The sequence below is a fragment of the Patiria miniata genome, unplaced genomic scaffold (genome assembly GCF_015706575.1).
Source record: "Patiria miniata isolate m_02_andy unplaced genomic scaffold, ASM1570657v1 HiC_scaffold_7, whole genome shotgun sequence".
In the NCBI taxonomy this organism is placed as follows: domain Eukaryota; kingdom Metazoa; phylum Echinodermata; class Asteroidea; order Valvatida; family Asterinidae; genus Patiria; species Patiria miniata.
The window spans coordinates 40,469,995-40,482,853 of NW_024037074.1; the positions used below are offsets into that span (position 1 = coordinate 40,469,995).

At 42.8% G+C, this 12,859-nt stretch overlaps 1 protein-coding gene across 1 annotated transcript in view; it reads right to left on the reverse strand.

The window, feature by feature from the left end:
* Positions 1–200: 200 nt before the first annotated feature.
* The window catches only part of LOC119745433 (protein dispatched homolog 1-like), a 35,675-nt gene continuing 23,016 nt past the window's right edge, over positions 201–12,859 (reverse strand). Inside the window, exons 5-6 of the mRNA XM_038221773.1 lie at positions 4,543–4,921; positions 201–4,037 (exon numbers count right to left, since the gene is read on the reverse strand). Of these exons, the coding sequence (XP_038077701.1) occupies positions 1,057–4,037; positions 4,543–4,921 (3,360 nt within the window). The 3' untranslated portion in view covers positions 201–1,056. The remainder of the gene's footprint in view (positions 4,038–4,542; positions 4,922–12,859) is intronic.

Genomic DNA, 12,859 nt, shown 5'->3' on the forward strand with positions numbered 1-12,859 from the left:
TCATTAATTGTTAACTGTTGAATGGGATGGCGCCAGACAATTTACGCAGGCACAATGCAGCCTTATTTACTGTCATTTTTCTTTTAAATCTGGCTTTAAACATTAGAGAATGTTTAATTACAAATTTTAAATTATCCAATGAAGCAGACTTGAATTAATTAGAAATTAACTTGGTTTCATTTCTCTTCGCAATTTCAAAAACTTAAGATTTCACCTCACTTTCAATTCAATATGTCCGACCCGTGAATAAGGCCCATTACACACTATAACTGCCAAAGCCTGTTTACAAGTGGTTTGATAGATAGGTTGACCATTAATACTGGTACAGCTTGAGTAGCAGCTATTTAACCTGTCAATTGTACCAAGATGAGGCCAGTTTACAGACCTGTTCAAAATTGTAACGTGATAGATTTTGACCCATAGGGTTACTGAGAGAGGGAGGGTTAGTCCCTGTACCGCCCCAAACCGTCCTACCTGTCACTCCTTTTTTCGCCCTAACCGCCCAGCACTTAAGCTTTTATTGATTTCGTCAATGAGTAAATACAATGTAATACAATGTGATACAAGTTCTATTGAGTTATGTAAAACAGGTTGTAGGTATACATGTAGGTTAAGCCCATTCAAAGCAATTGCTCAGGTTTGCTATGATTACCATTTAAGCCGTTCAGCAAACCTTTTATTTACTCAAATATAAAAGTTAACTAGGGTGACAAAAACAATATAAGTCCCACCCCCTTTTTTGTGACAAATCACAAGCATGATTAATGTCGGAAAAATGTCTGACAATCATGTATTTTGATATGACACACCTCTGGAACATGCAGTGGTATAAACGGATTGGTCAAGTCAAATCACAACTCTTAGCAACTTAAGGAAGTTGCACAGGTCTAGTACAGTTAAGTCAAATTAAACCTTCTCCCCTTTCAAATTGCAAACATCAAATTTATAATCAAAAGGTGTTCCGATGGTCCTCTGCCTCCAAGCAGAACTGACCAAAATGCCCAATCCAAAAAGTTACAAAACATGAATATATACAATCCAGAATTTCACGGCAATTCACATTTTCACCCAGATGTCGGGAATATTTGGATTCCTGTTTGGAAGAATAGCCGACGGGGATGGTTCACTTTGAGGCACTGGCTGGTAGAGCCGGGTCACAAACCCGCTGGTTCCCTCCCATACCACCTCCGAATGAGCAGGGCCAGTGACTGGGACCAGCGGTCTCTCGGGCCTGTGCCTGGCCCTGTGGTGGTGCGGGCAATGCGGGGCAACTCCCAGATGGCGGGAGAATTTGTTGCAGGCGCCCAGGGAGCTGGTGCTAGGTGCAGGCGAGCTCAGATCTGATGCCGCAAAGGAGCTGAGGGGTTCCAGTTCATGCGACTCACCTGAGCTTGGCACCTCCGAGGAATGAGAATGGATAACCTCTGAATCTTCGACTGCTCTGATGGTGTTCTTTCTCTGAGCGCAGCAGGTACTGCCCGGGAGTAGGAACTGACCCAAGGACCCCTCCGGGCCGATGGTGCGGCACAGGGACTGAAAGTAGAACGTTGAGAACACCCAGCTGATGGACATAATTAGCATGAGGAAGGTACCCATCTGGGTGTAGGACAGGATGGCTGATGGCATCATCAAGGCGCCTGCCACAAACGTGGTCAGGGCAGCCATGGTGATTGCGGATCCCATGCGGCCCAGAGAGAACACCACCCGTGACTCCCTGTCCTTCTCCGGTGCAATCCTGTAGGCCACGCCGTAGTGGACCGTGAAGTCAACAGACAGCCCCACCGCGACGGACAAGATGACAGACTCCAGAATGTTGAGCTGCCAGCCCAGAAGCACCAAGGCCCCGATGGTGACGCATATGGTGCCGGATATAGACAGGATGGCGTAGAGACTGATCAGGAGATTCTGGGTGGTCACAAACATGACACAGGTAGAGATGATGATGGACATGCCTAGAGCAATGGGCGTACCGTGGGCCAAGTTGTCCTGGAGATCATAGAAATCCAAGAAGCTTGTGAACCATCCATGCTGCATGGCTGGGGGAGCGTTTTTCATCTCTGAGTTCACCCAAGCGTCAAATCTGGTCCAAAATGATTTGATTTGTTCAAAAGAGTATGTGAAAGTCTGTGTGCTGTCAAACTCAACAATGGCAGCCACAATTTTGTCTTTGGGGCCACTGAAACGAGGCCCCGGGGTGTATTTTGAGAAGGCCACTGGGAACTCATGGTACAGTACACTAACTGCTTCCTTGAGACATGTCTTAAAGACGTCTTGAGAATACGGAAATGCGCTTTCCTGGCAGCATGGTCTGTGACTTTCCCCCGTTTCGGGGTCGAGACAGTTTCTAGACTGCATCCAGGTCTTGAAGTTCTCTATAAAACAGTTTTTGAATTGCAGCCCTGAGGTTGGAAAGTAAAAAGTGTGGTTACGTAACCTGGCACAGAATTTCATAAGCCACTGCTGGGAGTCCGGCAGAGCAAGGTTAAATGTCTCATCAAATGTGATGGTACCGTGGTTGTCCGGGTCCAGGGGATTGCCATTATCTTTCGGCTGAATTCCCCAGACAATTGTCAAAGGCAAATGAGCGTAACCCTGTGACCCTGTACTGTTGACCTTTTCAAACCAGAACATATCTTTGTAGATGAAATCGTATCGCTCGAATGGGTGCAGCGAGCGAAACAATTGGAATTCAGGAAGAGTGGGCAACTGAAGCTTTGGGTTTAAGAAGATCAGAATGAATCCACCCAGGGTAAGCGTGCTTAATGTGAGCAGCCACATATACCGCAGTTTGACCACAACACAAGGTAAAATCTTGTCGAAGAAAATGCGGGACCATTCGCTCACGGCATACTTGATTTTGTGCACATAGCAGACGATACGAGTGCACCACAAGTGTTTCCATTTGTAGGTTCTGTACTCCCTCGTGTCTTTCCTGAGGGAGGAGAATCCGTCAAAGTAATGGTCATAAATGGTGACAACGGCAGGCAACCAGGTGACGGTGAAGAAACAGTTGACAAGGATAGTTGTCCCTGCGAAGATGCCGAAGCATTTAATGGAGGTGATGCTGCTGATGGTGTTGGCAAAGAAAGCGGACGCCGTCGTCAGACTGGTGACGAACATGGACACCGCGGCATGCCGCAGTGTGTCCAAGACCACCAGAACGTGAGGGGTGTTGACGTGGTCTAAACGGGTACGCTTCCAGATGTCACAGTAGACAAAGGCGTCATCGGCTCCAATGCCCACCAGGAGGATAACAGTGGTCAGGTTCATGAATGGGAAGAAGGGAATCCCAAAGACGACACGGTAGAGGAAATAGGCCAGAATGAGTGACATGGCCATACTCAGCACTGTCATGACGGTGATAAACAACGATCCAATGTATATCCACATCAGCAAGATGATGATCACCACTCCAAGGCACGGATACAAAGCCTCGGCCGTGAGATGCTCGCCGAAGAGATCGTACTTGAGGTTGAAGAACAATCCCGTCACTCGAACCTCCGAGTTCTCCACTTCCTTATCTTGGAAGATGTCCTCGTAGACCTCCCGCATGTCGTTCCCAGCATGCACCGGGAGGATGACCATGGCGTTTTGCACACGGACATTGTTGGGCTTCTCCACACTCAGGAACTCCACGTCAGCCAGGTAATGCATGATGGAGTAGACAGCATCATAGCGGATGCAGTCCTGGTGGATGTTGGTTGGGCACGGTCTCCACTCCCTTGTCTCCCAACAGTCAGGCAGCAAGGTCCGGCTGCGATAGAAGTGGGAGCATTTCTGCAGCAACTCCAGGGTTTCTGCCACGTCACCCGCCGTTATCTCTGCGCAGCTGGAACGGTTGTTCAGCAGTGCCACATAGTTTCCGATTGACCAGCTGGGACAGCATTCCCCCTTCCTGTTGGTGTAACAGCTCCTCATAAACTGCAGATGCTGACGGACGCTGGCTTCTTCCAACTGGCACATTGACTGCAGACCGTGTAACGTCAGCAGATTACCGGAGTGAATTGGCTCAAACACCATCCGGGCATACTCTCTGGCTGTAAAGGTCAAACCAAAATAGTATCAGTATCAGTAACAGATCTAAGCAAACCATCACTCAAAACCCCTGCACCTTCACATCAACCACCCCGTTTCCTGAAAGCTATATCCGTCCCCGAGTACATGTATGTACCGGTAAGTTAACAGTCACCCTGCTAAAACCGAACAAATCTCACATGGAATTTTCAGGTCAATTTTGTTGATAAACAGTGAACAGTTGATCTGAGCCACGGACCTTGTTGCATTGAGCAAATTCAATTCCATAGTTCTTAACCATCTCCTCTCTCGTAAAACCTTAACTGATAAATCTCTGTACCACCCCAAACCAACTTTCCTACTACACCATGTTCAGCCCAAAACCACCCTGCCTATTGCTCCATGTGAAGTCCTGAACCACCCTGCCTATGTATTGCTGAAAACCACACAAGCAGTCTATGGTTTTATAGAATATCAGGGAAAAACACACAGTAATACAATGGAAAAAAGAAGACCACATGAACTCACAGGGGTTGAAACAGAAGAACGGCTCGTTGGCATCCACGGCTCCGAAGGGCAACTCTCCATCATACGGACCCCGCCAATCGCTGGAACTGCTGCTACTGTCATCATCATCTCCAGAAGCAACAGCCTGAATCTCATCCACGGATGTCTGAGTTGTGTCTGGCACGGCAGTCAGCGTGAGGGGCGTTGAGGTTGCTGTGGTTGAGTTGATGGAGGCATTGGATGAGGTAGAGTGCACTGGAGGCTGTTTTGTCTGGCTGTAGGGGTGGCGGCTGCCATGCACTGGGTAGACAGACAGAAGCTGGCCCGCTCCAGTTTGATCCAGCATGTTCTGCCACGTGACAGACCGCTGGCTTATGGCCGTACCCCGTGGTTCAAAACCCTAACAAAGTAAAGAGGGAAATGTCTGTCACTTTTACTGCTTGTACACATTCAGATAACGGAGGTGACCAACGTTTTCAGGCAGAGTTGGTAACAAGGGCGTATCCAGAGAGGTAACTGCTGAGGGGGGGGGGGGGCAGAAGGGCTCTCTCAAGTGAAATATTTACTTATTTCAGAAAATTTCGCTCACTGCCGGGGGGGGGGGGGGGGGGGGGCCTCCACACCCCTTGATCCGCCACTGGGTTAATTAGTTAGTCAATAACTGATACCGACACTATTGATCAGGGCTGCCTAGAATGATTAAGGAAGAGACAATAAAACTTGCAAGATGCCAAAATGAAAGACGATGCGGGGGGGGGGGGGGGGGTGGTGTTGCTCGATCTACGAAATGTCATTTGTGATTAGGATTTTAAACAAGCGTACATGCATTTTTATATGTTGTACAACTGGATTCCTTCTAAAGCTGGATGAACAACAATTCATGATAAAAAAAAACCTTTGGGAAAAAAAGGGGTCCAGAAAAGTCATCGAATTTGTAGGTCATTCTGTAGATTGTGGGTTAAAGGGAATATACATCATTTGCTTTTGCTGTAATTTTCAGAAATGGATGGAATTGGGGGGTTGGAAATATATAGCAAATATAGTTACACTGACTTTTTTGAGGTTTTGGGTTCGAAAATGCTATAAAAACCAAGAAAAACGATCATTTTCCTGTAGTCTGGTTCCCTGACTCCATATAAGAAGAAACAGAGCAGTTTACATACATTGGGGAATTGTAAGGTCAGGGAACCAGTCTAGCTGGCTCGTACCCGTTCATAGGTTTGTAATCGATTGCAAACAAGTGCGATGGTCAATTGGGGCCAGTATTTGAAAAAAAAGCCAGTTGTTTCCAACGCTGATCGGCCGATCAGCGTTGGAAATTGATACAAAAATACCACTTTTCTTGAAAATGACAGTATACCAGGTGCCATGATTTTACAGGATGCTTTACACTGTCATTCACTAACAGTCCAGCAAGGTATTTCCAAATGATTTGGTAGTTTTATTTTTTGATGTTTGCAAATGTTGTATTTTCCAGAATTATTACAATGTATATACTGATATATAATTTCTTCTCGTTCAGGAGTACATGAAGGACCTGTGGGGTCAATGACAGCTGTACAAAATGTATGTATTTTTATGGCAGTATCGAGCTGTGAAACTACACAACTATTGAGGTTACTGAGAAAGCCTTTGGAATGTTTTTAATATTAATCAGCATTATGAAGCACGTTATTAGTCATTTATACTTGAAGAGGTTATTTCCAAAATGCGATCAAATGATATTTTGTTCCCTTTTAGAATCCCGCTCTCTCCCAGCTGCCCAAAGTCAGTTTAAAGGGACACTGCGTCCTGAAATACATGTACGCCCAATTGGGCTAAAAACGCGTTTTGAACGAAATGATGTTAATCTGAAAGAACATTTAAAAGTAGGATACATGTATCAACATCCACACAACTATCCTTTAAAAACTGGGCGCTTTGCCAGACACACACAACGTGTATCATACATTGTATGAAAACGACAGGAAACACCTATCATACTCTGTTGTGTCCGATGTAAACAAGTGGGTTTTTTTCGTCTTTTCTTGGGAACGTTAAGACATTAGGTTGGTTTCCTTTCAACCAGATGTTTGAAATACATGTAGGATAAAGAATCTAAAACTTGAAATTTTCGGGGATTTCAGGACGCAGTGCCCCTTTAACATACAATAAAGCGAATAATGAAGTTTAAAAAGCTGTTTTATCGTTTTAATTATCACATTTTTCACTTTATTTTCCCCAACTGGATAGACCTTTTTGGAAATAAATCTTCATTACCAACACAATAAATATATGTGAATAACTGCTATCATGCCTAATAACCCATTAATATGGTACGCTGACTGACATTACCCCATGAAACCAAATAAACCCTTTTTAATGTCAACCCCCAAAGATTGTCCCTGACAAGGCGGTCTGACATTTCCTCGCAAACGTCTTGATCAACACTGACAAACAGAAATCCCACGCTGGCGACAAGCCAACGGAAAAACAAAAACAAAACCGAGATGAAGAGCACACTTCCGTTTCCTCCCCCGAGCCTTTACTTTTTGTTGAAATTGGAATGGGACTGCATGCTACAGTTTCTCCAAGCCCAAGGGAGATGAAGTGAATTGGACGTACATGTAATCCCTAAAAGATGTTTTTATTCCCGTCTTCTTGGATGGGCAGCGATGGTGTGTGGTTGCCTAGCAACGCATCAAGAGACTTCTTCCTCCCTAGTTGGCCGTTCCCAGGTCTTCAAATCTGTTGACAGATTTTTTTTTTTTGGAGGGATTGTTCATAGGTGAGGAACATGCGTATTTTAATAGTGCCGGATATGAGGACCCTCTAAAATAAATGGATTTTTGGAAATTAAACATTCTGTTTATTCAGCTCTCCTTCACACAGGGGGGGGGGGGGGGATTTTTGTGCTGTGGAAAGGTTAAGGTTTAGGGCTGTATATTTTGGAATAATATAGTATTCGATTACTCGACACTGATGTGTTTGATCGAATATTCGGATATTCGAAACTGCCAGCTGCATCGTGCCACGCAGGTCAAAAGTTGCATGCAGAGCGCGCCAGTTGAAATTTGCGTGCGGCGATCGATAAGGAGAGTTTGCAGTAAGTATTTTGTATCTGTCCAGGGCTTTAACCGACTAAAAGGATAGAAACAATGAACCGCCGTCGACAAAAGAGTTACCATCAAAACCAGTGGCACCTGACTAAAAAATGCCGCAAATTTAGAAGTAACATCACAGTCTTGTGGTTATGTGCATAATTTTTTTGTTTTCAAATATTCAAGGCAGGAGAAAGCTATTCAAATATTCAATTGATGATCGCATATTCAAAACATTTGGGACAGTCTTAGTTACTGTTGGTCTCTATACAACAGAATCAGGGTGTATCCATAAAACATGATATTCACAATGAAAATGCATTCAACAATTAAAAAACGAAATTGTCTGATTCGGAGAATATTACGAGCAGGTCCTTATTTGCAGATCTTGGTGAGGTTAAATCAGGTAAGGATTCAGGCTACACATTCTGCCCAACGTTTGCATTTTGAATGGAAATGGAACACACCAACCCAGTACACCGGACATTTTTGTCAATATGTAGCGTGACCCATCTCAGTCAGATGTTGTTTTCCACTTCACACAAAAACAGGGGAACTGACATCCACGAAGACCCGAAAAATAACAAGGAAAAACAATATTTAAATACCCATAGCATAATCAGGGGATTTGGGGCGATACAAGGATTATTGGGGTAGGAAATAACAGGAACCAGTAATGTTTATTTTACAAATGACTACACAGCACAGAAAAACTGGAATGCCAATTTCTAATGCTTTCTAAAACTGCTCCGAGAATCACAGTCTTTTTCCATTTTAACTTTCAGCAAGATCCACACTTTCCACTTCGGATGACAAACGTACAAGCATGAACCCCCGGTGCACTTTAGACCCGTCATTTCCACAGGTCTGCATTATCAGACGCTTGCGGATATTTGCTTTTTGTTGACGCCGAGACCACCCCTGTAAATATTTACCCCGGGTCCCTAACAAAATTCATCTCAGGCCAAGAAATCCTGCTATCAGATGAAATGGAGTAAAAAAAACAGAAAGAAGCACTGACGTCAAGCAGCACCTTGAGTAAGAAGTCAGATATCTGGGAGCGTGTCAGCGAGCGTACCCAGGTGCAATCATATCGCAATTACTCAGCTTTCGAAACTGAGCATCCAATTATTTTGTCCCATCTCCAGATGTGCCAAATGAGAGTAACAACTTTCCTAATAAGACGGCTGGATTGCTAGAAATCTGTCGGATATTAAAATTTCACACTGAGCCTCTAAACCTCTGGTTGATTTTTTTCTTCAGATTTTTAGAATTTCTCTCCCTTTACAGAAACAAAAGTCGAGTGCCGTCGCCTCGTGGTCAGGAGAGTGAAAACGCAAAGATATTAATTGGCAAATTTTGCAAACTGACATGATTGAAGTAAGAAGTTGGCCATGAATGTTACAAGTGGCTTGGTGATGCACTGTACAGAAGGAGTTAAAAAAAAAACGAAACCCAATTGTCGGGACCTTTTTTTTAGTGAAGTTCTGCATGTAGCACTTTCAAAATCTAGGATATAGAATTGTTTTCATTTTGCTGAAAGAACACTTACCATTTTTGTGATCTGTGTACAGAAGTTTAAAAACGGTGTTTGTGTTTAAAATTCCGTAACTTGAAAAGTACATGAGCGATTTTAATGATTCTTGTACTGAAAGAAAGCTTATGAATTGGGCTTTCATATCCTAGTTTTTTTTTCAAGTGCTACATGCAGAACTTCACTAAAACAATGATCCCAACATTTGGGTTTCATTTTTTTTTTACTCACCCTGTAGTTTGAATGGGGATCTACCCGATGTTCCCCAATACCTATGTTCCCCAATACCGATGTTTCCGAAATCCTTAGGATTACGGTTAGGGTTAGGGTTAGGGTTAGGGTTAGGGCTAGGGTTATAGGGTAAGGATTTCGGGGAACATCGGTATTGGGGAACATCGGTGTTGGGGAACATCGGTATGCACCCGTTTGAATGTCTTCTACTGAAGCTGAATGTAATGTATAAGGGGAAGTGCTTCGCACAAGTTGTGTACATCCAATAGACTGATTCAATACATGTAAGCCCCGCCCCCCCCCATTTTCGACCAATCACAGCTGTGACTAATGTTCAACATACACTGTAAGTTACAGCACAAGTCCGACATGCGTGCACGCACATGACTGGAACATGCAATGTGGTAATGGAGAGGTGGAGCCAAGGTGGGGAAAAAAAAATGAAAACACACAATCCATCCCCAATTCTCCACCAAATACATTAATAATAATAATAATAATAATAATAATAATAATAAAGTATTTATAAAGCGCTTTTACAAAATAGATCAAAGCGCTGTACAAGAGAGGACTAGGATGTTATGAATAAGAAACTTTTAAGACGTTTCTTGAAAATGGTGAGAGATGGGGCATCCCTGATGTTGATGGGAATAGTGTTCCATAATTTGGGGCCCGCTATTGAAAAAGATTTGTCTCCAAGGGATTTTGAACCTGTAGGAATAGAGAGAAGAAGTTTATCAATTTACCATTACCAATTTACGCCTCTGCATACTGTTCATGTACAGGGCGAGTCAGAACGATCTGGACCCAAGGCCCCCCAAAAAGTCCCCGGTTTCTGGTATGGAGCTTGCCCCAAAAGTGGTGCGGCGATGCGGGTTTTTTTTTTTACCCAACTTTTTTTCTCTTCAAAATGACGGCTGATGTTGCAGATAACGCTTCGATTCCTTAAAACTCTCAAAATATCCTTCAGAGTGCAGCTTGAGGTGACCTCAGTAAGGCCATTAGGCCTTACTGAGGTCACCTCAAAAGCCTATAAAACATATTTCAGTTTGTTTTGATAATTGCTACATATTATAATATTTTCTTTAATTTGGGTCCAGATCATTTTGTCTCACCCTGTACATACATTGAGAAATTACCCTTGATTCGCACTGCAAATGCAAGTCGAGTTTTACTTTTGGCTTAAAACTTCACAAACTGCCACACACAAAAATGTGTTTGCTTCCCAAGTTTTTAAAAGCAGAGCAGTTTCCTAAACATGTTTTTAATAAAATGTTCCAGAGATGTACAGACAGTCATGATAGCATATCGAATTTCCAATACATGCACTACACGTAGTTCATGTCAATTACCCCAGAGCGCTATCCCAATTTCTCAACAATATGGTCGGGACTCAAGCAGAGTGCAGCAACCCAACTCGTCTCAAATTCAATAACACGGCCCGTCTAACACACCGCGGCACGAGCAAGTTTCCTTGGAAGGATATAAGTAATGCTGAGACATCTCGGCACAGTTGTTTTGAATGTCGGTGACATATGGTACGGACTTGTGAGTGCCTATTTTTAACCTTAACAGTCTCCAATTAAAAAAAGGAAAAAAAAGAGAAAATCCCCAAACAGGTTTAATGTAAAGTCTCAAAAGGAAGGACGCAGGTAATGAAAGACATCCTGAGAACATCTTTGGATACTACATTGGGGGGGGGGGGGTTAAAGTTTTGTTCCCTGAGCTCATGAACAAATGTTGTGTCAGTTTTTTGTTAAAAAGTGTTTTGTCAATTTTTTTTCTATTAATAAATTTTCAACTTGTATGGTTTTTTCCAACCAAAAACTTCCTTTTTTCCCTTGTTTAGACGTCTGCAACTATCTGAAAACTTTTTGTTTTGTTTGTTTTGGGCACCATAAGATCCTCTTTACCAGGAGACTGGCTTCCAGTCCGTACATTTTTTATACTGATTGTGGGTCAGGAACCAGCCTATCCCGCGATAAAATTGTTAAGTAATAATTCAGTAACTAAACATTGGCCATTTTTTTTTTGGTTGATGTCTCATTCAAAAAATGATCACTGGAAAAATAACATTTTAGAAAAGGAAACTACTTTTCAGGACGCAACTCGAAAATAGCATGAGGATACAACTTTAAAAGGGGGGGGGGGGTCTTTTCAAGTTTGTTATTTGTTATGGAACGTCTACATCAGACTGGATGCTTGATGTCTGTGTAGAGGCCGTGCGCAGCCGCAGGGGTAAACTTAGTGTGAAATCACGCCGCAGGCCGTTGGGAAAATTATTTCCGCAGTGTTTGGAAAACATTAGAGGCTTCTTGTTTGGCTTTTCCTAAAGTGATTACCGAGCGGGGGAAAAATCACCCCAAACAAATTGACGCAGCGCTGAATGACATCTGGTTAACATTGGATTTGGAGATGTTTATCACAATGTGCTGCAGCTTGTTTTGCCAAATGGAATATTCCAAAAATTTAATTGGGATGGGGGGGGGGTTGATTAAAGCGGGAAAAAAAACCCAGCAAGGTGACATGACATCAGATTTAAAAATAAAATTCTTTAAGTTAAAAAAGCACTTGTTTTGGTTATGTAAAAATGATGGATATGCGACAGTGCTCGCTTACATTCAAGTCCGACATTTACATCCGATTCTGACAGCCTTTTTGGATGTTTTGGTTTTTCCTTTTCACAAAAATCTGTTAGTTTTCATTCCATTTTTTGTACAGAAACTGAGGGGAAAACAGCGAGTATTTGCCACAAACATCCTGTTTTGACGACAGATGTTCTGAACACTCCACAAATCATTATTTAGAACAATTCACCTTTACACTTTTAAAAGGGGCCGGTGAAATGGATATCTGCAATATTTTCAGGGCATCGCCAAATTAATCAATGGTACAGTGCAATAGCGTAATTTTTCATACGTCTGCTGAGCAAAGTCCAGTTTATTATTAAGGTCAGAAAATGCCAAACACTTGTTTTTATTTCTCACAATATAAACAAGGTATAATCTTTTCCCAATGAAATTTTGACGATGTACCCACCTGACATACAGAATGCGACAACTACAATCAGGGTTTGATAAACATGTACTCAGCACCTACTAAATTTCACAGCTTTTGAGTTTACGTGTACATACATGTACAGTCATGTTTTACTATACTCTCGAGGACAATGCTTTGTGTTTCCCTTTGACTCTGTAATATTTACATGTACATACAGTCATGTTTTACTATACTCTCGAGGACAATGCTTTGTGTTTCCCTTTGACTCTGCAATATTTACATGTACAATGTACATACAGTCATGTTTTACTATACTCTCGAGGACAATGCTTTGTGTTTCCCTTTGACCCTGTAATATACCACTCTCCCATAGACTAAGCACACAACTGTACGATATAGGACCGTTTTCAACAAAGGACCCAACGCTCGAGTATTGAAAGGATCTGTTGTTATGTAGAATTCGTACATGTATGTTGGATGTTGACTTAACTTC